At 46.4% G+C, this 25,249-nt stretch overlaps 2 protein-coding genes across 2 annotated transcripts in view; one reads left to right on the forward strand and one right to left on the reverse strand.

Annotated features, from left to right (window-relative positions):
- Positions 1-25,249, reverse strand: part of PAT2 (protein affected trafficking 2) — an 80,656-nt gene that overhangs the window by 16,983 nt on the left and 38,424 nt on the right. The gene's annotated exons all lie outside the window — the stretch shown is intronic.
- LOC147612970 (uncharacterized) lies at positions 20,767-22,003 on the forward strand. The gene is made up of 2 exons (XM_086782013.1): positions 20,767-21,293; positions 21,394-22,003. The coding sequence occupies exons 1-2, from the start codon at positions 20,773-20,775 to the stop codon at positions 21,725-21,727; spliced, it is 855 nt and encodes a 284-aa protein (XP_086638139.1). The 5' UTR covers positions 20,767-20,772; the 3' UTR covers positions 21,728-22,003.

The raw sequence follows: 25,249 nt of genomic DNA on the forward strand, positions 1-25,249 counted from the left end.
CCCGGGTAATGCTTCATTTGCCATCAAATAAAACATCTTACTAGATCTTGTCCCCGTCATCAGTCCAAGAGAGCGCCACCAACAATCCCCCCCCCACTCCCCGCCACGTTTCCAACCCAACTCCTCATCAAGGGGATGGGGGGGACCCCAACCCCAAGGATTCAGCACACCAAGTCTTGACCCGGAAGATCCCGATGCAGGAGGGTGGCGGGCCGCCGGTTGTAGCGGGAACCACCGTCGGACTTCTGAGCAGAGCACTGTCGTCTAGCACGCCAGTCTGGCAAAGAACCATTATGAGCACTCCCCCCCCCCCTCCCCTCCCTCCTTTCTTTTTTGAAGACCATTATCTCATCGTGATCCCCTCTAGGTTTCGAAGTTCCCTCATACCCATCAAGTCCCCGGGGTGGGCCCGGCCTCAACCCCCCTCCTCCCTCGCAGGTGAACCCTTCTTCCCCCAAGCTCCCTCCTCAGCCTTCGTCCCCCCCCCCTCCCCGGCCCCGCCTCCCCCCACTTTTTCTCTGACCCCCCACCCCCCCCCCCCAAATCCACCTTGCCAAAGCATACCCAACGCCCTTGCCCGACCTAGAGAGGAGGCAACAGGTTAGTTCGGTTCACTGCTTGATCCATCTTTTCTCAAAGCCTGTAGTGATGACCATTGCTACCTCCCTGGTGCGTGTGCTCTCTCCAAAGTCACCATGCACCCCCCCACCCCCTGAGTTCTCCGGCAGCTTGTAGACCACAGCTTCTTCCGATGCCTCCCCGCCGTCGAGAGGGAACGGGTATCTTCGAGGAGACGGTGGTATCTGCATGGTTTTGCATCTCCAAGCCCTCCACCCGAGAGTAGCATTGATATTCTCCTTCCCTCTAAGTGCAGCGCCAAGCACGGAATGGAGCACAGAGTCTGTATCTACCACAATCCACAGGCAAGCAGTAGAGCTTTCACACCATTCGCGTGATCTACGTATCACCAATGTGCTTACTCACTTCTCGCCATTGACACGGTTGGAGTGGATGGCTCTTGCCACAAGGACCTAGGAGGGAAGCTGGTGTCCTCAAGTCTAGAGGTGCTTCTCTTGTATTTCTCCACGTACCTCTCCCGCCCTTTTACAGATACCTTCGTTGTGACACATGGAGCCCAGAGTATATGCATATTCCAGGGCGCAGACAGAGTGGCTCCACATGGAGGGTGCCCTCCCATAGATACCTTCATTGTGATAGATGGAACCTATTGTGTTGAGTATGTAGCAATGTTTGTGTGTCCACCACTGTGTGTGTGTGTGTGTGTGTGTGTGTGTGTGTGTGTGTGGTGTGCGTGTGTGTGTGTGTGTGTGAGAGAGGAGCTCGCCTGCGCCTGCGTCCTGTCTGGTAGCTGATCGCCTGTACCTACGAACTGTGTGATAGCTGCTCGCTTGCGACCTGTGTGAAGACTAAGCGTGCTGCTCGCCTGTGTATTGCTACTTCTGAACTCTCTGCAGAATCTACTGCCTACTTTGTATACTGCTTCCTCTCTGCGTTTTCTCCTGTCCACTGCTCATGTGTGTGTGTGTGTGTGTGTGTGTGTGTGTGTGGGGTACAGCGTGTGTGTGTGAGAGAGGAACCTGTTCGCTTCTGGTCTGCGACCTGCTCGCTTCTCACCTGCGTACAGTTTGCCTGCGTAAGCTTCTCGTGTGTGTGTCCTGATTTCAACGTGCGACCTGATTGCCTCCTCATCTACGACTTGCGACCTGCTCTCTGCATCTTCCATCTTGTTCCTTGCGACCCGTTTTTTCGCTTCCTGTGCTTTGTGTCTGCTTATTGTAACCAGTCGATTTCTGCCTTTTGTTTCTTCCCTCTGTACATCACCTTCTCAGTGTGTGTGTGTGTGTGTGTGTGTGTGTGTGAGAGAGAGAGAGAGAGAGAGAGAGAGAGAGAGAGAGAGAGAGAGAGAGCGAGAGAAAGAAAGAAAGAAAGATTTTATTAACGTCTTCCAAAAGACCGAACTCGGCCTATGAGACAAATCGGAGTACCTGTATGGGGTATCCTCTGTCATCCCAACAAAATGAAAAAGTACTGAATAAAAAAGCTGAATGTGGGTGTGCAGGGGATGGAGCTCTATTACTAGGAGAATGCAAAGCTATATGCATGGAGTATACAATCATGATATGCAACCTAGCTAGCTCCATCCTGTACCATACTGGGGGTATAAAATGGTACTGTGAAACTGAGCTCTGATCTCTGTCATCTCTCTCTGGTATAGGCGTGGTGTCCGAAAGCCAGGTGTCCTCTTGTCTCCTGCGGGCTCTAAGTGTCTCTGCTCTCTGGAGAGTAATTCCCTGCCGTGTAGGGGCTGGGAGGGGTATGGATCTCTGAAAAAATGTAGTAATCTGTGTCTGTCGCCCCCCCTCTGGAGCTGTCTGAGCCTGTAATAATGTCTCTCTGTGGCGCTGTATGTCTAGAATGTATCTCCCCAGTATGCGCTGGTCTGCTGTCTCAAAGATCTGGCGTAGGGAATGTGGCTCTCTGAATAAAATGGGATATCTCTCTCTGATGGCTATATATGCTCTGCATCTGCATACATAATGCTCCTCACTCTCCACCTCCTCTCTGCACAATCTGCATACCCTCTCCTCTCAGGGGATCCGTGCTGCTCTGCCAGTCTCAATCTCCAATCGGTGTGATGAAACTCTGAGCTGACCAATAGCCACTCGGGAGCCGTGTGGTAAAAAACCCTCCATGTATCTAGGCCTCTCTATAAATCCATCATCAGTGATACTCATGAAGTGATCTCTGTAGTATAGCATCTTCGGTGGAAGAGGCTGTGTAGGCGATATCCATGTCTCTCGTGTATAGAGCTGCCATAGATCCTGTCTCAATACTCTGTTCCTCTCACTATGAGAGAGACGGATATGTGGTGCATCCCTGTCATACTGGAATGGTGGTAGATGATCCATGTCTAGGCCATGCTGTGAGAACCAATGTGTGACCTGTGCATACCATGATCCTCTGTCTCCTGCCTCAACCAACTGTCTAGATGCCTGAAAAGCTCTGTATGATAATCTGTCCTGTGGCATCTCTCTGAATCTGTCTAGCAGGCATATAGTCTAAAATATGGCCTCTACCATCATAGGAGGCGTAGCAAACTCTGCTCGGATAATGTCGTGAGGTACTGACGGTTTGCTGCGTATCATGCGTGCCATCATGAGGGCCTGTGGTCTCTCTATCTGTGTCCACCAATGGGTAGCAAGGCCTGGCGCCCATACTGCTGCTCCATACATCAATGCCGGTGTGACTAATGTGTCAAATAGCCACCCCTTCGTCCGGGGCTCCTGAAAATGCGCCTGGTGGCACTGTCTCTCTAGCATAGCCAATGCTGCATATCCCCGTGTCAATCTAGCTCTGGCTGCTGAACCCATGGTAAAGCGTGTGGCTGCTGCAGAGAAGGTAACCCCTAGGTACACGTATGATGTCACCACCTCCACCTGGCATCCGGCGAGAGTGAATGTCAGCTGACTCCTGCCCTGTCTCGATGTATGAAAGACCATAACCTTGGTTTTCCCAAGGTTCACAGTAAGACCCCTCTGTGTGCAGAAATCATGGAGTGCATGTAGATGCTGCTGTAGACCACCTGGGGACTCAGACACTAATACAATATCATCAGCATAGAGCATAATATGTACTGAGGTACCTGCTAAATCAACTCCATCTCCGCCTCCCCGTGTAATTAAGTCAGCCACCTCATCAATGTATAACCCAAATAGCGTGGGGGAAAGTGGGCATCCTTGCTTCACACCAATGGTGCTAGCAATAGTCTCGCACATACCTCCTGGACATCTGACTCGCCCAAAAACCTGCTCATATAATGCATAGATGCCCCATGTCATATCTGCTGGTATGCCAAGAGACTGCAAGCGCTGAAAGAGCCTCTCTCGTGGTACTGTGTCAAATGCCTTGCGGAAATCCACAAAGCAGCAATAGAGCTTTCTCTTCCTCACTCTGGCCTGATCAATCATACATCTCAAAGTGAATACATGGTCAGTGGTAGAGAAAGCTCTCCTGAAGCCTGCCTGCCCTGATGAGCGTAAACCTGCTCGCTCAGCATATAAGCTAAGCTCCTGCTCCAGCACTGCACCATAGAGTTTGGCCAGCACGTGGCCAACCATAACCGTCCTGTAGTTGCTCGGATCGAGCATATCCCCTGTTTTGTGAATCGGCACAATGGTGTGCATCGTCCACTCCGCAGGCAAACCCTCTGCTAGTGCCCTGTTAAACAGGTGTGCAAGAAAAGGAGCTAAAGAATCTACTGCATATATGAGATGCTCACCCTGCAGGCCCATATGGTCGGCGGCCCGTCCATGCTGTAGGCGGCGGATAGCTTCCTGTACCATCGAGTGGGTAAAGAAGCTAGCTGTGGTAGGTCGAGGCTCCTGTGGCTGAGGTATAGGTGGCTGCTGTGGGGCATGGTATAGACCCTCTGCATATGTGTGCCATGTCTGTGGGTCTGCAATAGGTGTCGGGGTCCGGGGCTCTCTAAAGTGCCGCCATGAGACAGGGCTATCTCTACTCATGAAGAAATGAAAGATCTCTAGCTCCTGCATCTCTGCGAAGGCCCGCCTTTTGCGGCGAGTAAGTCTCCTCATCTCTCTCCTCGACTCCTGCTCTGTGATGGCTCCCAAAGCTCTCTGTATGCGGAGTCGTGAGTATAGGGCTCTGCACTCGTCATCATACCATCTGTTCTGGGGCATAGTCCCAGGTCTCGCAGGCTCTCCTGAGTGTACACGATGTGGGAAGCTCTGTAATGCAGCCGTGTGTAGGAGTGATGCGAGCTGGGCTGTAATGGTATCCATAGATGCCAGGGGATCCATGAGTAGGAGCCCATCCTCTACTCTGCCAGTGTATATGTCTGCCATGTCATGTGTGAAGTAGATGGTAGTGTGTGGCGTCGGTATGTGGGGGGCTGGTGATACTGGTGATCCGGCTAGTGAAAATGCCAAGTATGTATGATCTGCCCCAATAGGACGAGGTGGAATGGAGAATGAGGTGACAAGCTGTGATGCCTCCAAAGACCCCATAATGTAGTCTACCACCGTGCCTCCGGTCCGTGTATGACCCCCATGTGGGAAGCATGTCAGCCCTCCTGATCCCGGCCACTGTAGCATCCCGTTATAAATAACGAGACGATGCCTGGCTCCCAACTCTAGTAAGTGGTCCCCATAATGTCCTCTGTCTGGTCCAGTGTCCTCTGATGCCCGACTAGCCCCTATCTCCTCTGGATCCACAAGGTGGAGGATCTCCATGTCATCATAGTCATACACCTCACACTGTCTGCTCTGTGTGTGGGCATTGAAGTCGCCCGTAAGAAATACTTCCCCTAGTGTAGAATAATGCATAATCTCCTCTGACAGACAAGTGTATGGCGAGGCTCCTATCTCCTCCTCCTGTGGCATGTCCTCTGTAATGACATAGGAGGATCCTGATGGAGAAAAGTAACATAGAGCTATGTATATAACCCTGTCCTGTGAGAGCTGTAAGCTGATCCACATGTATCTGGCCTCTGGATCCTGTGCTACCACTCTCAGTCTCCCCTGTAGCTCCCGTCTGAATAGGACTGCTACTCCCCCCGACCCTCTCGAGGTACCCTGGCGTGTGGTCCTCCTGTATGCTGACTCCCACTGGAATCCCTCTACTCGAGGTAGCCCTCTCTCTGGGCTCTGATGTGTCTCTGTCAGAAGTATGATGTCTCTCCCCACCATAACATGCTCCAGTCGTCCAAGCTGCACCCATAGTGAACCATTACAGTTCCATACTGCTATGTGTATCTCTGTCAGTGGCCTGGTCTGTGTCCCATAGGCCCCAAACCGCTAATCCATGGGCCGGCCATCAATGATGACCCGACCATCTCGATAGAAGGCCTTCTTGCCTTCTCTCCTCGCGTGTAAGACTCGTGGCATGCAAGTTCTCCTATGCTCAAGCTGCATCCTCGTGAGATCATCATCCAAGAAAATGGGAGCTCCCTCTAAACCCCGTAGTATGACCCTCTTCCTCATGAAGGTGACCCTCTCCGTCTCTCCTGCAAACTGTAGGATGAGGGCTCGCTTGCGTGTTAAGTCTTTCCCGGCTCTCCATGCTTTGGTGAAGGGGAGAGGGTGCTCTTCCTTGTAGCCGAGCTTCATGCATAGAAGCTGTCCATCTTTCTCGGGAGTGGAGTCGGGTGTCTCGGCTATACCTGTGACTCGAATGTTGAGACGGCGGGCATGCCTCATCTTCTCCTCCTCAATGGTGGTGTGAATGATTTGGTTTTCTTCCCTTTGAGTTTCCTCCCTCACTTCTTTACGGATGTTCTTCTTCACCACCTCGACCCATCCTGACTGCTTGGCTTCGAGCTTTCCCTCCATGTCCTTTGTGATCTCCTTGGAGATCTCTTCTTTGATGGCCGTGAGAGTGTTGTCATTGATCTCCTACAAAATATTATGCTCATAAAAAACAAAAGCAGGCTGTGGGTCAGGATGACCCTGTGCATGAGACGCCCGAGGCTGGGCTGATCTATGAGGTAATGCATGAAGGATTTCAGGATACACGCAAGAATTGGAAAGATCATGTTCCTATGGTGGGGCTTGCAGTGGATGTGGATGAAATCATAGATCCCATTCGAGAATATGCGAAGCATGCTGTGATTATCTTTTTTCCAGGCAGGATGCCCGTTGCTGCTGATGTCAGGAATTGGTTAACACGGACATTGGGTGGTTGTTTTGTTCTCAAAGTCCACTATGTGGCAAGAGGTTTCTTTGAGGTCATTATGGTGGATGAGCACTATAAACAAACGCTTTTAGAGCACTACCCTCTCTTCTATGGACAACAGATGGTTCATGTATTGCCATGGTCCCCCACCAGAGACTATCAGGCTTTGATTAAGCATCGCTGTCCTGTCTGGGTAGAAGTGGTGGACTTCCCCCAATGTTTGGCCTCCTTGTTACCTAAAATTGCAGCATCTCTAGGAAAGGTTGTATGCCCTCCTAGACCAAATGGCAACTCAAATCGATTCTGTATTTTATGGGACACAGATCAGCCCACTCCGGAATCTTATGCTGTTACCATAAATAACGTTTCCATGGGGAGTGCGTTTTTCAAACTCAAATGGGGTCTTTTTGTAGGTGCATGCTTTGAGTGCAAAAAGTTTGGGCATATGGCATCTCAATGCCCTCTGGTCCTCCATAAGATGCCACCTGATGCCTTGCCCATCCCAATGCAACATAAGGACACTCATGGTCCTTCAGGGGTTAAAAACAAAAGTATAAAGACTCCTGTTATGCCTCAAGAAAAAGGCAAAGTGCCAGTCTCTTCTAATATGAATGTAGCTGTGGCTAATCCCTCTACTTCTTCACCAAAAGGAAAAGAAAAGATACTTCAAGAAACCTCTCAGCCACCACGCAGGACAATTATCCCCAGGCGTCCTTTGCCTTCTAGAACTTGGAATGGAGTCTCCTCCAGTGGGCATACCCCGGAAGAAAATTCTGGAATTGGCATCACCTGGGCTACTGTAACTGCAGGTCGTACTCTGTTTCCCGAAGAAGAGGCTGCTAGCTTGCTAGCCACCCGTCTCATAGATATTCCTCCTCCTGATCGAGGTGCAGACCCTGTGGAGGAAATGCAAGCTTGAGCTACTTTTTTTGTTCATGCTGTACATACACTATAAATATGATGTCATATATCACAGTTTTGACTCTTAATGTACAGGGTTTGTGTGACCCTAAAAAGTGGAAGATGGTTTGGGCATATTTGAAGCATATGCAGCCAGATATCGTTGCTCTTCAGGAACACAATCAACATCACTATGCTGGACAGCAAGGCCATTATGCTGGTTATGATATTTTTTATGCAGGCCACCATGCCTTTTCGGGTGTACTTTTTCTTGTGAAACATCATTTGCAGCCAGTCATGGCATTTAATGACCTCCAAGGCAGATGGATGGTTATGCAGTGCTTTATTCAGGGTGAAATCTTTGAATTTGCATCAATATATGCACCTCAATCCTCTCAGGCTAGAGGACAGATATGGCAACAAATGAAATTGTACCCTTGGAGACAGAAAGCATTCATATGTGGAGATTTCAATAATGCCCCTCAACCTGGTGATAATACATCCGGTCGTACACATATGCTTGCTGAGAGGTCTTCGTGGGCAGATTTTGTAGCAACGCTTAATCTGATTGATATTTGGAGAGTATCTCAGCCTCTGATGCCTGGGTATACCTTCCAACATAATGCACAATCCACTTACAAAGCTCGATTGGATCGATGGTATCAGCTTGATCCGTTTCATTATGATACTCTCACAACCAAATTGTGGCTGGATTATACATTTACATATTCAGATCATGTACCCTTATGGCTCAGAGTTCTTCTGCACGACATGCCCGATGACAGATTGCCACTTCGAAGGTTGCTTATCATCAATAATAGTTACTTGGAGCATGATGCATTCAAAGCACTGATACTTGAGGCCTGTCAGCCACTCTTTCCTCAATCTTTCATTGACTTGGATTATGCATGGACAGCTTTTATTGCTCGCATGCAATCAGTCATCCGTGATTATGGTAAACAGTATCTGAAACGTTGGAGACAGACTGTTGCTTATGCTAAGCAAACATGCCAATCGTTAATCGAGCTTAGTCATCTTCGCTCCCTAACTTTGGCTGAAGCCACTTCTTTATGTCAAGCTCGTCACTGTATTCAGGTAAATGATCATCGAAAGCTTGTCAAATGGGAGATACGGGCACCACAACAGGCGCTTTTGGACAAAGGCTGCTCTTCCAAAAAAAATTTCAAGAGTTTACATTCCAGAAAACAAGCTGCATCTATATGTCGCACTTTAATTTCAGATGACACGTGGACCTCCACCCGAGCACAATTGGCTGCAACTTGTGTTGCCCATTTCTCCTCTCAATTTGATGAGGATGATTCTCACGCCATGGAAGTGTATGATGCACGTCATCGGTTATTACAGCATGTATCCCCCATCCTTTCTGCTACTCAAGCGCAACAACTAGAAACAAAATTCTCTAAACAAGAACTATCTGATGCAATCAGGTCTTGTGGCCGATGGAAAGCTCCAGGATGGGATGGCCTTACAGTTGAATTTTTTCTTGCATATTGGGACACCCTCAAATTACCTTTGCTGCGTATGGTAAACATTGCCTGGGAGACAAGGCAAATGCCAGCTTCCTGGAAAAAAGGATTAGTGAAGCTGTTGCCTAAAAAACACTTATGTCAGTCTTTGGCAGATTGGAGACCAATTACCCTTATGTCGGTGATATACAAGATTATCAGTAAAATGGTTGTCGATCGCATTAAGGGTTACTTGAATGATGGACTCCATTCTGCACAGTATGGATTTATTCCTCACAGGCATATTACAGATAACATTGCAAATGCTTATATTGGCATTGAATATGCCAAATACACGCAGCAGGATGTCTTATTATTGCAAGTGGATATTGCTAAGGCTTTTGATACTATTAAATGGGGGTTCATTCAAGAAACCATGCGTGCTCTAGGATTTGGAGAAAAAATGCAAAATATCATTTACTGGCTTTATGCTGATACTCAGGCGGCTTGTATATTGTCAGGAGATCTCTCAGAATCATGGACTTTGCATCGTTCAGTTAGGCAATGATGCCCTTTAAGTGCTCTTTTGTATGCTATAGCGACGCATCCCATGCTTCTTTATATGGATCATTTGGTTGATACTGGCAATCTTCATGGATTGGACATTCAGAATAGACGTCAGTTGGTTGCTCAGGCATATGCTGACGATTCTTTTTTTCTTCCTCGCAATACACATCAGGATCTCTCTACTTTGATGCAGGCTCTTTCTTTGTTTGCACTTGCGGCTGGCCTACAAATCAATTTTCAGAAATCTAAATTGCTGCCTTTGCATTCAAAACAGTGGCATAATTTGCTATGGCCAAGGGAAATAGTTCACTCCACTCATTTGATTCGGCATTTGGGATATCCTTTGGGATGGACAGTCACTCGCCGTCAACAAACAGATTGGGTCTTGGCAAAGCTCAAGAAAAAGTTGGAATACTGGAAACTTGCAACATGGCCATTGCATGTTCGTTTACGAATTCTCCAATCCATCTTGGTTGCCTATATTCAGTTCTACCTTCCTCTCATCAGGTTTTCTCAGGGGGAGCTGAAATTATTTATGTCCACCATCTTGGAGATATTATGGAGATCGCAGCAGGGGAAAAAGAGTGTACGTTTGCTTTCGGCAAATCATTTTTGTACCCCTCAAATGCATGGAGGCTTGAATATCCTTAATTTACAGGTGCATATTCTTACCCACAGAGGTAAACTGATGCTTCAATTTCTGGAAGGCACTCAGCCTTGGACAGCGATGATCCGTCATTTGTTACTTCATCTGACGACTTCGGCTTTTGGCCATTGGCAACCTACTCATTGGGATTTTATTCTTGGTGACATTACTGGCAAAATTAAGGGCTGTCCTCTCATTTCTGGCTTACTTGCTGATTGGAAGCTTGTCCTTTCAAATTTAAAATGGAATGGTCGTGACTCCTTACAAGACAACTCTCTCCGCGCTGAGAGCATCCACTAGTCCAAAGCATTTTCAGTTCCCCTGGCGGTGCAAGAACCCCGGCGTTCATATTTTCTCCACTCAAAGGGTGTTACCTCTGTGGGAGATGTCATCCATCCTGATGGCTCCCCTCTTTCTTTTCCACAGGCTGCTGCACATTATGGCTTGGGACCTCATTATCGTCGTCTTTGGCGTGATATAATTCAGATGCTTCAGCCTTTTTTGCCGATTCCACTGTTGGAAATTCGAGATCGCCTGCAGGATTGGACTATCTCCTCTTTTGATTCTTCATGCCATCCCTTGAGGCTCTCTGATATTACAGTTGCTGGTCTGTATAAACATTTGTTGCCATTGCCTTGGGTTTCTGAACGGGCAAATCTCTTCTTTGTGGCGCGTTCTTTTGGCTGTTATTCCCTCAGGACAGTTTCTGGCACGCAAACATATATCCTCATCCACTGGCCATAGATGCTCTGCTTCCAGGGAGACAGTCATTCATATTTTCTGGAGCTGTCCTTCTTCTCGTCAGTTTTTTCTTCCTCTCATCCAGCTTCTGCGGGCTAGATTTCCAAATATGATATTTGGAAAGTTTTTCTGGCTATGTGGTCTTCATTTGCCCAGACCAGAATTCACTCTTTTCTTCTCATGGGTGCGCTACTGGGCTTTATGGACACTATGGAAAGTTCGCAACCATGGAGTTTTCGGCGATGCGGCTTTTTCTGCATTTTCTTTCTTTCGGTACTCCCTGCATCAATCTTTCTTCGATTGCATGCAGGTTGACCAAATAGATCATGATGTATATTTGTCTTATATTGACATCTTCAGTTGATGTACTTTGAGACTATCTACTTTGGATAGTCATCTTGTAAATCTAATATACTTATGATTCCACCAAAAAAAAAGTGTGTGTGTGTGTGTGTGTGTGTGTGTGTACATCCCCAAAAAGGATGTGAACACTCACTCATGTGTTATGTGTGTGTTTTGATATGAACCCACTCTTATAGTAGTTCACATAATATCTAGATATTTATACCTGCTTCACATCATTGCTTATGTCATGCAAAAGAATCTTCAAGGTTCTAAAAGCATGTACTTGTGGAGATTCATATAACTATTCAAATCTTTATTGGAGGACACCGATATAGTGGATCTTGTGGACCCTCCACGAGCTGTTCCGGACCTACCTTGCCTGAGAGGAGTTACCTGAGACCGAGCCTCCGCACTCCAACGTGACGAACGCCCCCGACCGTCGGCTACAATCACCTCATCAACTCCAAATCCAAGACATGCTTCACCACCATCAAGCTACCTTTCTACATGACATAGCTGAGGGAGACCTCTCGGCCATACTCATTAGCCCCATGCTTGATATTTTGTAGAGGTGGTATACCATCTACTCGAAGCTAATGCTGCTCTCATGTTTCTACGTTCTTAGTATTCCATGATGAGTTTCCATGGACAGTTTTGTATCACCCCAGTGAGATAGCTATGTTTATGTTTTCTTTCTGTTTTATTTTCCATTCTATGATGAGATATGCCATGGACATTATTTTATCACTTTGGTCTCATAGGCCCATTGGGTCTTTAGTAGACGCTTAATATATCTTTCTTTCTTTCTTTCTCTCTCTTCCCACACAGCAATGGAGATCTTTGACCCACCATAGCTCTTCCCTTTCACCTCTCAAGAGCTGGGCTCGTACAATCACTTGGTATCAAAGCCTCTTCAATGTTGGAAGGCCACAAGAAGAAAGAGAGAGAGCATGTTAGGGTTTCAGTTCACAGCCACACAGAGAGATGGAGATAGATAGAGTACACAGCTTTGTGAGAGTGAAAATCGATGGAGGTGATGGAGTCAACCATCCACATATATCCATCCATAATAATAATAATATGAAAGTACAAAGCAAAAAATAGAGTGTCCTTTCACACCGGATATCCAAGGGGGAAAACCACATGGGAAAAAGTGCCCTTAGGACCTGTTCACACACAGTACTACCATATTTATGCATTTGCCTCAGATCCCCCCTACAATGTAAGTGTGAACCTGTACAAGGTAGCAGATCATTCTCTATATGAGAAAGCCTAAGCTTTTCGGAAAGCTTCAAACTTCTCTCTAAGCAAAGCCTTTGTAAATAACCATGTTGTACATTCAATGCATGGCTGTAACTAGCCCTTGTTCTTCCTAGCAATGGAGCTGAAATTTTGCTATCTTGCAAGGTTTTCAGCAACCATCTAGGCACACATTTGACTCCATGCATGGCTGTTTGCTCTTCCCTGATAACATCTTCAAACTCTTCCCTAGAAGGGGGCTAATTTTCTGGCTGTTCCATATGGCTTACATCTTGTTCAACGTGAGGCATATCCTGAATAGAGGCTGGCCGAACTGAATCCCCACTAATGGCCATGGGTAAAACGCCATCAAACATGTCCTAGACAGTATCATGACTTTTATACAAGCTGAGAATTTTCAGCAAACACCACATCTCTACTGACAAAAATCTTGCGTGTCACTAGATTATAGAGACGGTATTCCTTGCTCTCATTATTGTAGCCCACAAAGATGCATTTGATTGCTTTATCATCTAGCTTTGTTCTGATTTGCTCTGGCACATGAGCATATGCCAAACACCCAAATGTACGAATAAATCCACTTTTGGCTTTCTGTTGTACCAAGCCTTGAATGGTGCTATGGTCTTCAAAGATTTTGTTGGGCACCTGTTTAACACCTCAGTTGCACACATACATGATGGCTTCCATCCAAAAAGTATGCGGCAACTTTTGTGCTTTCACCATACATCTTGCCATCTCCATGAGAGACATGTTCTTTCTCTCAACTACACCATACTCCTATGGAGTATAAGGCATAGTGCACTGATTTTTGATTACCTTATCAAACAAATAATCCTAAAAGCCCTAAAATTTGTCACTTTGCACTATAGTACCTACAAGCTTAAAGCCTCACGAAATTCAAAGATTCAAGAATGCAAACATGTAGACCCTCGACAGAGAGCAACAGCATGCTGATTGGGCACGAACTCCAGGCGACGGTGACTCGTTGGTACAACAGGCGATGATCTGGTCAACGACGACGGGAAGCTACAACAAGCCCTCGTTGTGGAGAACGTGGTCGTGGACATGGGACAACGGCAGTTGCAACTTCGACGGTGACGACGAGGCACGGCACCGAATGAAGGAGCCAACAACAAGACACGGCATGGCGACTTGAGACAGACGACGACAACGATGGATTGCAAGCGACATAGAAGCGAAAACCACAAGGATTTTGGGCCTTTCCCACGTAAGCCCACGCGTGGGCTGAGTGCCGCCCGCTTGCTGGGCGGCAGTGGCCCACTTCACACTAGTGCCACCCAACCGGCCGGCGGCGGTGGTCCTCTACACACTATCGCCGAAAAGGTGGACTAAGCGGCGAAGGGGTGGCAGAATGTCACAAGCGTATGCAACAGGTCCAACACGGGCAACTCCCATAGTGACCAGCTCTAATACTAAATGTTTGAAGGCCACAAAGAGAGAGAGAGAGAGAGAGAGAGAGAGAGAGAGAGAGAGAGAGAGATTGTATTAACGTCTCTCTCAGGCCAAAGAGAATTGGCCTATGAGACAAAACCATGTACAATGTATGTGGCATCTCTGAGTATCAGATGGTGCTCAGTGCACAATACAACAACTAGAAGAAAACTACTACTCTGAGGTCGGGATGTATGTACATATATAAGGATGGAGCACTACTAGGGTAAATGCACAACTATATGCCAGGGTGATACAACAATGCTCAACACAGGCATGCTCCTAGTCAGCTCCATCCTGTGGTGAGGGGGGGGGGGTGTAACATGTCATACATGTCAGCGCCAGTTGTAATGATATGCAAGATGGCCACCACATCAATGGGTCCCGGCTGTCCTGTCTCTTGTAGTCACCTCTGGTGTCGTGCACGAATGTCCCTGATCATATGTCGATGTCTGTGGGAAGGTCGATATCCGAGCGCTCGTGGACACCGCAATGCTCGAATCTCCTCTGCTCTCCTCAAAGCAACCCCTCGGCCCATCACTATGGGATCTGGCATGGCTGTCCTCTGGAAGAAATCGATCAACTGAGTCTGTCGGATCTGTGCTCTCCTCTCTCCTGACTAGAGTAACTACTCTCTATCGGTATATCTCTAGTAAGAAGCACCCAAGTACTCGTTGGTCTGATATCTGCAGGATGGACTGAAAAGATGTGTCTGCTCCTCTGAAGAGAGTAGGGTAGGTGGCTCTGATCCCATCATAATATGGACATCTGCATACAAAGTGTGACTCGCTCTCCACATCCTCTCTGCATAATCTCTCCTCCCGTGGGATGTGGGCTGCTCGTCCAACCTCAATCTCCAGAGGGTGTGATGAAACTCGAAGCTGTCCAATCACTACTCTCAGAGCATGTGGAAGATATAGATCCATGTAGTGCGGTCTCTGAATGAAACCATCATAAGTCAGCATCAAGAAATGATCTCTGTAGTATGCCATCTTCGTACGAAGAGGCTGTGATGGTGTCACCCATGTGCACGTGATATGTCTCTGAATCAGCTCCTACCTGGTGACTCTATTCCTCTCAGTGTGTGAGAGGGAGAGGTGTGGGGCATGTAGATCATACTGGGTAGGTGGTAATCAGTCCATATCATACCCAAAACTCTGGAGCCACTGGACTACCTGTGTATACCATGAGCGACTGTCCCCTGACTCTGCAAGCTGCCTGGATTTCAACTCACAGCAACACACAAAGATAGATAGATCGAGTACAAATATTTGTGAGAGTGAGAATCGGTGGAGGTGATGGAGTACAAAGCAATAAGATAAGAGTGTCCTTTCACACTAGATATCCAAGGAAAAAACAGACGGAAAAAAACACCCTTGGTTAGGTCATGTTCACACAGCATGAACGAACAAGGAACAACAGAGCACCACGCGAGTAGAGGCTAACAACCAGTCGGTTTCCCTCCCCCCCCCCCTCCCCCCCAAACACTAAGTCACATGGGGTTGTAGTATTGGGATCAATGGCTGGAAATGTTGGGTATTCACATCTAGCATCACGCTCCGTCGGATCTCCCCAGCCGCCATGAAAGTAAACTCGAACTAGAACTAAACTCAGACCGAGGGCACTGACCACCACTGGGCAGTGGGAATGCAGTTACCGGGAACTAAAGTAAACTCGGACCAACATAATTGTAGTGACGGCGCGCGAGCAAAAGTTATGGTCTTTAATGGAGGATGATATATTGTATGTACAATAAATATTCTTTTGGACATTTTTCAAACTTATAACAATAACTCAACTTCGAAAAGTATGAGAGTACTAGAGAGAATTTTAAAAAATAAACTAGGCTCAAAAGTAAACTTGGACCATTATCTTCTATCAAATTTTTACACAGTCCATAGAAAATAGAAAGCACTTTTCTTTACATTTTCTCCATCACTTCTCCATCCACATTTATAAGAGATGGTTTCAAGTACTTAGTATTGACATTACTATATTCAAGTTTCTTCTCTCTTTCTCTCAAATTTGTAAGTATATTCTTCATTCATGTATGTTATCATTTACAATAGGATTTGATTCTCAATAAAAGTTAAAATGATTGAAATTGAAATGGCAATGGCAACGTGGGATATATATTGTGCTCTTAAAATGAAGCTTTAACTAATCTTAATTAGTTTATTTTCTTTGAAGCATGGATTTGTTGAATCAAGACCAAAGCGACTTCTATATTGAAGAGTGCTCCAATGGTGATAGAAGTCGCTCCTCATCAAGTGATAATTTAGACGTGCAAAATCTCTTCCATGGATGACCTTTGCTTGGGAATAAAAGAAGATAGTGCACATTGCCTTTGCTTAAATAGCACACCAAAGCTAAGGATTGCATGCTTAGAAGAGTGGAAAAGCATTGTGACAATGTCTCATTATATTGTGAAGGATGATTATCACCAAGGAGTGAATGAGACAATAGAAACAATCAAATATAGATGATGTACTGATATTAGAAAGCACGGAATACCCACCTCTTTTATTAGGGACTTCATCAACGCCTGTGGTTGTAAAAAATCAAACCATGAAGGAGAACTAGAATGCCAAGTCAAAAAAAGGATACAAGCAAAGGTATTAACTGTAGACAAGACAAATGTGAAAAATCACTTAAAAGAGATACTGATTGAGCACAAGGTTAGACTAGTAATGGTTCGATTAATAAAAAAGAGCCGTGCATCCAAGGTTGTAGTTGATTACATGTGCCATAGAGGTAGTAGAGTAGTCGAAAGGGAACCATTAGGAGATTAAGATCAACCAAGAAATGTGGTTATCCATTCAAATTTCAAGTGGAGTATCGAAGTGGCAATTTAGATGCTTTGATTCATATTCACTCTACACATGGACATGTGCCGAGAAGTCGTAGTGATTTATATCACTTACTCATTCATCCAAAGATCATTAAATGTTGCATGGAAGTTCTATTTGACGCCGGCACATCTCGACATCATGTGACAAAGATGTCAATGCCAAAGAAGAGAATTCATTTGGAACAATCCTTTCTACTTGACCATACTATCTATCGGTTCTTTATCATCCCGAAGGAAGTGGCTTTGATGTCATATAGAGTACGCAATGCAGGTAATATATCAATGACATTTGCATATTAACATTTATAAACTTAAATACTAATTCTATTTAATATAACAAGATCCATTTCTCTTTGTAGAAAAGATCTCAAAAGATGATTGGACCGCGATGTACATCGAGCGTTTAAAGTTACGTGAACAAAATAAGGTACCATAATATGTCATTTGTTTATAGCATCTATCATGTCACTAAGGTGTTGTGCTTTTACTTGTTTAACATTCGACACTCTCATGTAGGTGCTATATTGTCAACCATATTGTCCTAATGCAATGGAAGATAAAGATAAGCCATTTATTCTTATTATACAAGATGAATGGATGTTCCAAATGGCCACACGCTTCTTGCGTAATAATTCACCTTTAAAACAAATGTCTTTGGCCTGCCATTATATACTGCAGTTCTACCAAATCAAATTAGAATGGGCATTCCAATATGGTTCATGATGTGCTTAAATGACTCGAGTAGCAATCAAGAAGTAATTGCCTTATCATTAACACTTCACATTATTTTTCAAAGGATGGATAATGTTCGGTCCACTGCTATTGTGATTTGATGCACTTTCCATCCTTTATGTGCAGCCAATGCAATCATTGATCTTATTGTGGTCATTCTCGAAGTAGGAGCAAAAGTCTCTTCATAATCTATTCCCTTTTTCTGGGAGTAGCCTTTAGCCACAAGTCTTGCTTTGTACCTGTCAATAGTACCATCAGACTTTCTTTTGACTTTGTACACCCACTTTGTTCCAATTACATTCCACAAGATCCCATGTATTGTTCTTCATGATAGAAGAAATTTCAGCTTGCATAGCTTGCACCCAATGCTCATTCTCATGTGCTTCTTCATAAGAAGAAGGCTCTTCTGAATCAAAGAGACCACCCATTGCTAATGCAGACTCCCCACGATGTATATTCAAAGCATGGCTGGAACTGGCCCTTGTTCTACCTGTGAGTGGAGCTGCAAGTTTGCTTTCTTGCAAAGTTTTCAGCAACCATCTTGGCACTAACTTGGCTGTGTCTATGGCTGTTTGCTCTTCCCTGACAAGATCTTCCACTTCTTCCATAGAAGGGGGCTGAATGGTTGGCTGTTCCACATGTTCTACATGAGGATTTTCTTGTGTTGGGACTGGCTGATTTGAATCCCCCCTAATTGCAATGGGTAAAAGTCCATCAAACATATCATGTATGCCTGTATCATTGCTTTTATACAAGCTGTACATGGGCTGTTCTGAATTTTCAGCAAATACCACATCTCTACTGACAAAAATCCTTCGTGTAGTTGGATTATAAAGACGGTATCCTTTGCTCTCATTGCTGTAGCCCACAAAAATGCATTTAATTGCTTTGTCATCTAGCTTTGTTCAGAGTTGTTCTGGCACATGTGCATATGCCAAACACCCAAATGTACACATATAATCCACTGTTGGCTTTCGGCTATACCAAGCCTCAAATGGTGTTATGGTTTTCAAAGCTTTTGTTGGACACCTGTTCAACACACGAGTTGCACACATTATAGCTTCCATCCAAAATTTGTGAGGCAACTTTTGTGCTTTCACCATGCATCTTGCCATCTCCATGAGATATCTATTTTTCCTTTCAACTACACCATTCTGCTGCGGTGTATAAGGCACAGTACATTGGTGTTTGATGTCCTTTTGAAGCATATAATCCATGAATGCATTTGACATGTATTCTCCACCTCTATCTGAGCGGAGTGTTTGGACTTTACATCCACACATATTTTCAGCCATTGCTACAAAGTGTTGAAAGCATGTAAACACATCTCCTTTCGCTTTCAAGGAGTAAGCCCAAGCAAACCTGGAGTAGTCATCAATGAATGTGACGAAGTAAAGATATGATCTGCACATGATACATCTTTGCATGAAGTGATGTGGCTCGAAGCACCACTATCAAAATACCATGATGCATTCTGTCTGTCAAATGCAATGCAAGACATATTAGTGTCTGAAGCACTTGGTGTGTCACAAGTGCATGTGACCATAGTAGCAATGAAACGCGTTTCGCTGTTCCTGAGGCATACGAAATGTTTCGAAACGTTTCGTTGTTTTTGAAACGAGTTTTTTTTTTGACATTTTTTTTTCCCCAAAACTGCAATATCCACATTAAAAAAACGTTTGGCTGCCGTTTTTGTGCGTTTCTGTGCCAGCGCCGAGCAGCCTGCAGGTTCTTCGAAGTTCGAAGTCACGCGGCGCACAGGTTCTTCGACTCACGCACTCTCTCTCTACACCTCTCTCTCTACACTGACTTGCCTCTCTCTCTCTCTCTCTACACCTCTCTCTCTCTCTCTCTCTCTCTCTCTCTCTCTCTCTCTCTCTCTCTCTCTCTCTCTCTCTACACACACACAGCCGTGCTGCATTGCTGTCGTGTGTGTGTGTGTGTGTGTCTCTCTCTCTCTCTCTCTCTCTCTCTCTCTCTCTCTCTCTCTCTCTACACACACACGTCACACGTCCTCTTTACACACCTCTCTCTCTCTTTACACACCTCTCTCTCTCTCTCTCTCTCTCTCTCTCTCTCTCTCTCTCTCTCTGAACTACAGAATTATGATTAAATTTATAAGGCTGAAAATTAACCTGAACTTTGAACTTTGAAGGCTGAAATTTTCTTGAACTTTTTACAGAATCGAGATGGGTCGCAATCGTGATGCTGTATGGGCCCATGTCACCTCACTTGGAAGATACGATGGGTCTGGGGCCGAAAAGTGGAAGTGCAATTTCTGCTTATTAGTGACCGGCGGGAGTGTAACCCGCATCAAAGCCCATTTGTCTGGCTTGAAGGGTGAGGGCATTTGTGCTTGTCCCAGGGTACCAAAGGCTGTGTATGACAGTCTACAAGAATGGAAAAAAATCCAAGAAGGGGTTGTAGACAACACAGGTACAGGTGTCGAGGAAGAAGAGAGCTCCGAGGTAGTGGCAAAGAGGGGGAAAACTCATGTGGCTCAAAGCCAAGATTCCTTTGCAGGTGGTGTGTATGCAGGTACGAGCTCTATGCCGGTAGCGGCTCGTTCTAAATTGCCGATTGTGGGGTCTCTCAAGAGAGGCAATATCAAAGCAGGTTTTCAAAAGCAGGCTGTGAAAGAGGCAACTCGAGAGCTCACTAAGCTCTTCATACAATGTGCCTTGTCTTTCAACATACTACGCACAAATCGTTGGAAATGTGCCATGCGTGCCGTCAGTCAGATTGGATACGAGTGGGAGGGACCCAACTATGAGACTATGCGCACTAAAGAGCTACGCAGAGAGCGTGCACAGGTGCATCACGAAATTCAGCCATTAAGGAAGACTTGGGAAAAGTATGGTTGCTCATTGCTTTGTGACGGGTGGTCAGATGTACGCAAGAGAAGTGTGTACAACATCTTGGTGTCCTCTTGCAAGGGCACAATGTTTTTGCGTGCCATTGATGCATCCCAGCCAAGCACAGTGGTTGCAGGAGAGTTCATTTGGCGCCATTTGCGTGAGGCTGTTTTGGAAGTTGGGCCGGAAAATATTGTGCAGGTTGTGACTGACAATGGTTCAGATTGTGTCAGTATGGGCCGCATGCTTGAGGATGAGTTTCCACGCATTGTTTGGACACCATGTGCCAGTCATAGTTTGGATCTTATGATGGAGGATATGGGCAAGCTAGGTTGGTTGCAGGAAGTATTAAATACAGCTCGCTTCATTGTCAAATTTGTCACAAAGCGGCCCAAGATCCTTTCTATCTACAGGGCACAGGGTGAGTTGGAGCTGTGTAAACCCGCCACCACTAGGTTTGCATATATGTTCATAGTGCTTGATAGAGTAGTAAGAGTACGAAAGGGACTCTTACGACTAGTGGTGTCCAAGGAATGGTATGACTGGGAAGCTGAAAATAAGTGTTCAAAGTCAGATAAGTTTGTTAGCACTATCATGGGTGCTGAGGGGTGGGCAACAGCAGAGGGATTGGTGAGGATTTTACAACCTTTCTACAACGTATTACGAATCACCGACATGGAGGGTTGCGCCATGGGCCTCTTATATGGGTACATGGACAAGCTCGGGGAGTGCCTTATAAAGGCAACTGGTATTTCTGACATCCAGTAAGTATTATATTTTACTTCTCTTTAAATTTCAGCTCTAAACTTTATTTAATATAAACTCTAAATCATGATTCGTGATTCGTAATGTTCAAAAAACTAGGAAGGCCAGCCTCCATACTATTTGGCAAGATCGTTGGGATTGGTTTCATAGACCAATCCATGCAGTGGCCCACATTCTCCATCCTTTGTGGAGACACGAAGATCAGGCATGTTGCGAGGAGTTGGAGGATGGTTGGACGGAGTATGTCACAGCATGGGTGGGTGGAGATGTGGATCAGTTGGCTACCTTGGAGCAGCAGCGGCTTGCCTTCCGCAACAAGACAGGAAAGCATTTTGGGTCACCGACTGCTGAGTTGCATTCAGGGATGTTACAGCCTGTATCTTGGTGGGAGAAATATGGTATAAGTGCCCCACAGTTGGTGAGTATTCATTAAAGTTTTATGCTCATGTCACATGATATATCATGATTCATGCATGTGCTTTCACCTGTGTCATGGATAATGAATCATGTCTCATGTGTGATTTTTCGGGTTTGAATTTTGGCAAAGGAGGCTTGCTATGAGAGTGCTTTCACAGGACTGCAGCTCAGGTCCTTGTGAGAGAAATTGGAGTACATGGGCCCTTTTCCACACAAAGAAAAGGAACAAATTTACCACTCCACAATTAGAGCGGTTGGTTTATTGTCATTGCAACCTCCGTCTACTTGAGCAAAGAGGTACTTCTATAGAGCCGATTCAGGTGAATGTCGACAAAATCGACATTGAGAAAGTGAAGGACATCCCAGAGATCCCACCTGATGAGCAGGACATTTACACCATGTTATATGAGGAGGCGATGCAGGAAACCAGGCAAACACGTAGCCGCTCTCGAGCCAGGGTGGGCAGGGATACACATGGTGCTAGCACTAGCAGGAGTTTTGTACGTGGCACAGATGATGGTGGTAGCACGAGTGTTGCATGTGAGACAGCAACAGCAGAGGTTGTAGATGACTCTTCTGATTGGACCACAGCTTCTGAGGCATCTGATGTTGCAGATGAGGATGAGGATCTTGAGTTGGATGATGCAGAGGAGGATGAGTAGGCTCTCAGAGTCTAGTATCTACTTAGTACCTAGTCATGACTCATTCTCATTTTCATTTATGATTTATTGACATGTATGATGTATTATGTCATGTTTGACATTGGAGGCTACTAGTGTCAGAATATGCAGCGGAAATGATATCCAAACTTGGGTAGACAAGAGCAAGTAGACTGCAGAAAATAATCAGCACAAGAAACACAGAGAGATGTGTGTAAACTCTTCTCTATACACAAGATCCCGAAGATACTGAATGAGAAAGTGGAGGAGGATGGGGGGCAATATATACAAGCCCATGAGGGCAGTCGGCCAGCTCTAAAAGAGGCCCACGACTCGACAAAATCCCACGACTGCTGAATATAGCAGTCGGCCAGCATCTAATGCCCCACGCCTGGACAGAACAAGTCGGCCAGCACTCCTACAGCCCACGACTGATACAAATGCAGTCGGCCAGCTTCAGAGTGCTCCTGGCATCAACTGGCAGCCCTCCAGCCACTAGAAAAAAATGGGAAAAATAGGGAAAAAATATGGGGAGTGTGGAAAAATGATATACGGGCGGGCACACCCACAACAGAGGCCCTGGTGTATACAAATAGACAGGAGATGACTTCTAACACCCCCTCTCAGCTCCTGGCTGTGTAACCAACCCCAGGGAGCTGGAGTGCCGCCTGAGCGTAGCCTGAGGTAGAGACTTCGTGAAGAGGTCCGCCGCATTGTCCTCCGTCGAACAATAAAGTAGCAAGATGTCACCCGCCAAGATCTTCTCACGAACAAACTGATACTGTATCTCTATATGCTTGGTCCGGGCATGGAAAACCGGGTTCCGAGCAATAGCTATACAACTCTGGTTATCACACTGTGGATGACTGTGGGCTCCCTCTGTGGAAACCCCATCTCGCCTAGCAGCCTCCGCAGCCATACAACCTCACAAGCACCACCACAAGCAGCCCGATACTCTGCCTCTGTCGAAGAAAGGGCAATAGTTGGCTGCTTCTTGCTGCTCCAAGAAACCGCTCCTGAGCCGAGGGTAAAAGTGTATCCTGAAGTAGATCTCCTCGTGTCCGGATCTCCTCCCCAATCTGAGTCACTCCAACCTTGGAGCTTGACTCCATTCCCTCCTGTGTAAAAGAGTCCCAGATCCTTCGTACTCTGCAGATACCGCAAGATCCGCAATCCTGCATCCCAATGAGTCTTCAATGGCGTCTGCATAAAAGAGCTCAACAGCCCCACGGAGAAGCTCAAGTCCAATCTGGTGTTCAGCAACCAGATCAATGAACCAACCAGCTTCCGGTACTGCGAGGCATCAACTGGCTCACAAGGATCTGTAACGGTTAACTTTGTGTTCGGGTCCATCGGCGAAGTAATAGGCTTGCAGTTCTCCATCCCAAAGGCCTCAAGCAACTCATGAACATACCGCTGCTGAGAGACGAAAAACCCCCTCTGGGTCTGCCAGATCTCCAATCCCAAGAAGAAGTGGAGTAAGCCTAAGTCGGTCATCTCAAACTCCTTTGACAAGGCAGCCTTCGTCACTCCAATGTGCTCCACATGACCGCCGGTGAGAATGAGATCATCCACATAAAGGATGATGAGTGTGACCATGCCGCGTTCCCGAAAGAGATACAGGTTCGGATCTGCAACCGATCTCTGGAATCCAGTCCGAATAAAGAAGGAATCAATCTTCTGATTCCAAGCCCTCGGAGCCTGCTGAAGACCATACAAGGCCTTACGTAACCTGTAAACCATCCCTTCCGATCCTGGAACAATAAAGCCTGGAGGCTGCTCAACGTACACCTCCTCCTGCAGGTCACCATTAAGGAACGCCGATTTTACATCCATCTGGTACACGGGCCACCTCTGAGAAGAAGCAAGGGCAAGAACGGTCCGAATTGTGGTCATCCGCACTGTCGGTGCAAAGGTATCCTCGTAGTCGATGCCTGGCCGCTGAGCATAACCCTTAGCCACGAGCCTGGCTTTGTGTTTGTCCACCGACCCATCAGCCGCGTACTTGGTCTTAAAGACCCATTTGACACCAATGACTGACCGCTTCGACGGCCTCGGTACCAACTCCCAAGTGTTGTTCTTCTCGATGGCGTCAAGTTCCACCTGCATGGCTTCCCTCCAAGTATCCTGTGAAAGGGCTTCCTTTACGGAAGTGGGCTCTTTATCCCGCATGATACGAGACATAAGAGCATAGTTCACCTGAAGAAGCTCCGCCGTGTTGCTTTTATCTCGAACTCGATGTGATCTTCGAGGGCCGTCCTCTGTGGTCCACTCGGAGGGTAGCTCCGTGACACCTGACTCCCGAAGGGTGTCCATCAACCACCTAGGTACTCGAACAGATCGTGGAGCCTCCTGTGGTCGCGGGGGCTCAACTCCAGCTGCGGGCTCAACCTCCTGTGATGACTGAGGTGGATCAACTGGAGTGGTAGACTGGGAATCATCATCAGACTCTGGATCTCCAAGAAGTGGCGGCTCCTCGACAGTGGATGCTGGAACATGCTCATCAAAGACCACATCCCGGCTGACAACAATCTCGTTCCTCTCTGGATCATACAACCTGTATCCCTTGGAAAGAGAGTTATACCCCACAAATACCAGCTTGCGGGACTTGGAGTCAAGCTTCCCCCTCTGCTTCTTCGGAATATGTACATACGCGTCACTCCCAAAGACACGGAAGTGCGAGACATCGGGTTTCCTGCCAAAATATGCCTCAAATGGAGTCATATGGGGTACAGAAGTCGTCGGAGAGCGGTTTATGGTATGGACAGCTGTTGCCACAGCCTCACCCCAAAGTGGACGAGGAAGATCTCGATGCTCCAGCATGGTCCTCGCCATCTCAACCACAGTCCTGTTCTTACGTTCAACAACTCCATTCTCCG

Source organism: Cibotium barometz, chromosome 44 (genome assembly GCF_041138505.1).
Source record: "Cibotium barometz isolate CiBa-2024 chromosome 44, ASM4113850v1, whole genome shotgun sequence".
NCBI lineage: Eukaryota > Viridiplantae > Streptophyta > Polypodiopsida > Cyatheales > Cibotiaceae > Cibotium > Cibotium barometz.

Excerpts from the sequence above, each read along its gene's own strand:
- LOC147612970 (XM_086782013.1), top strand. The coding sequence starts at position 20,773 with ATGCTTGAGGATGAGTTTCCACGCATTGTTTGGACACCATGTGCCAGT. Across the intron at positions 21,294-21,393 it reads ACTGGTATTTCTGACATCCA|GAAGGCCAGCCTCCATACTA; the intron begins GTAAGTATTATA and ends TCAAAAAACTAG.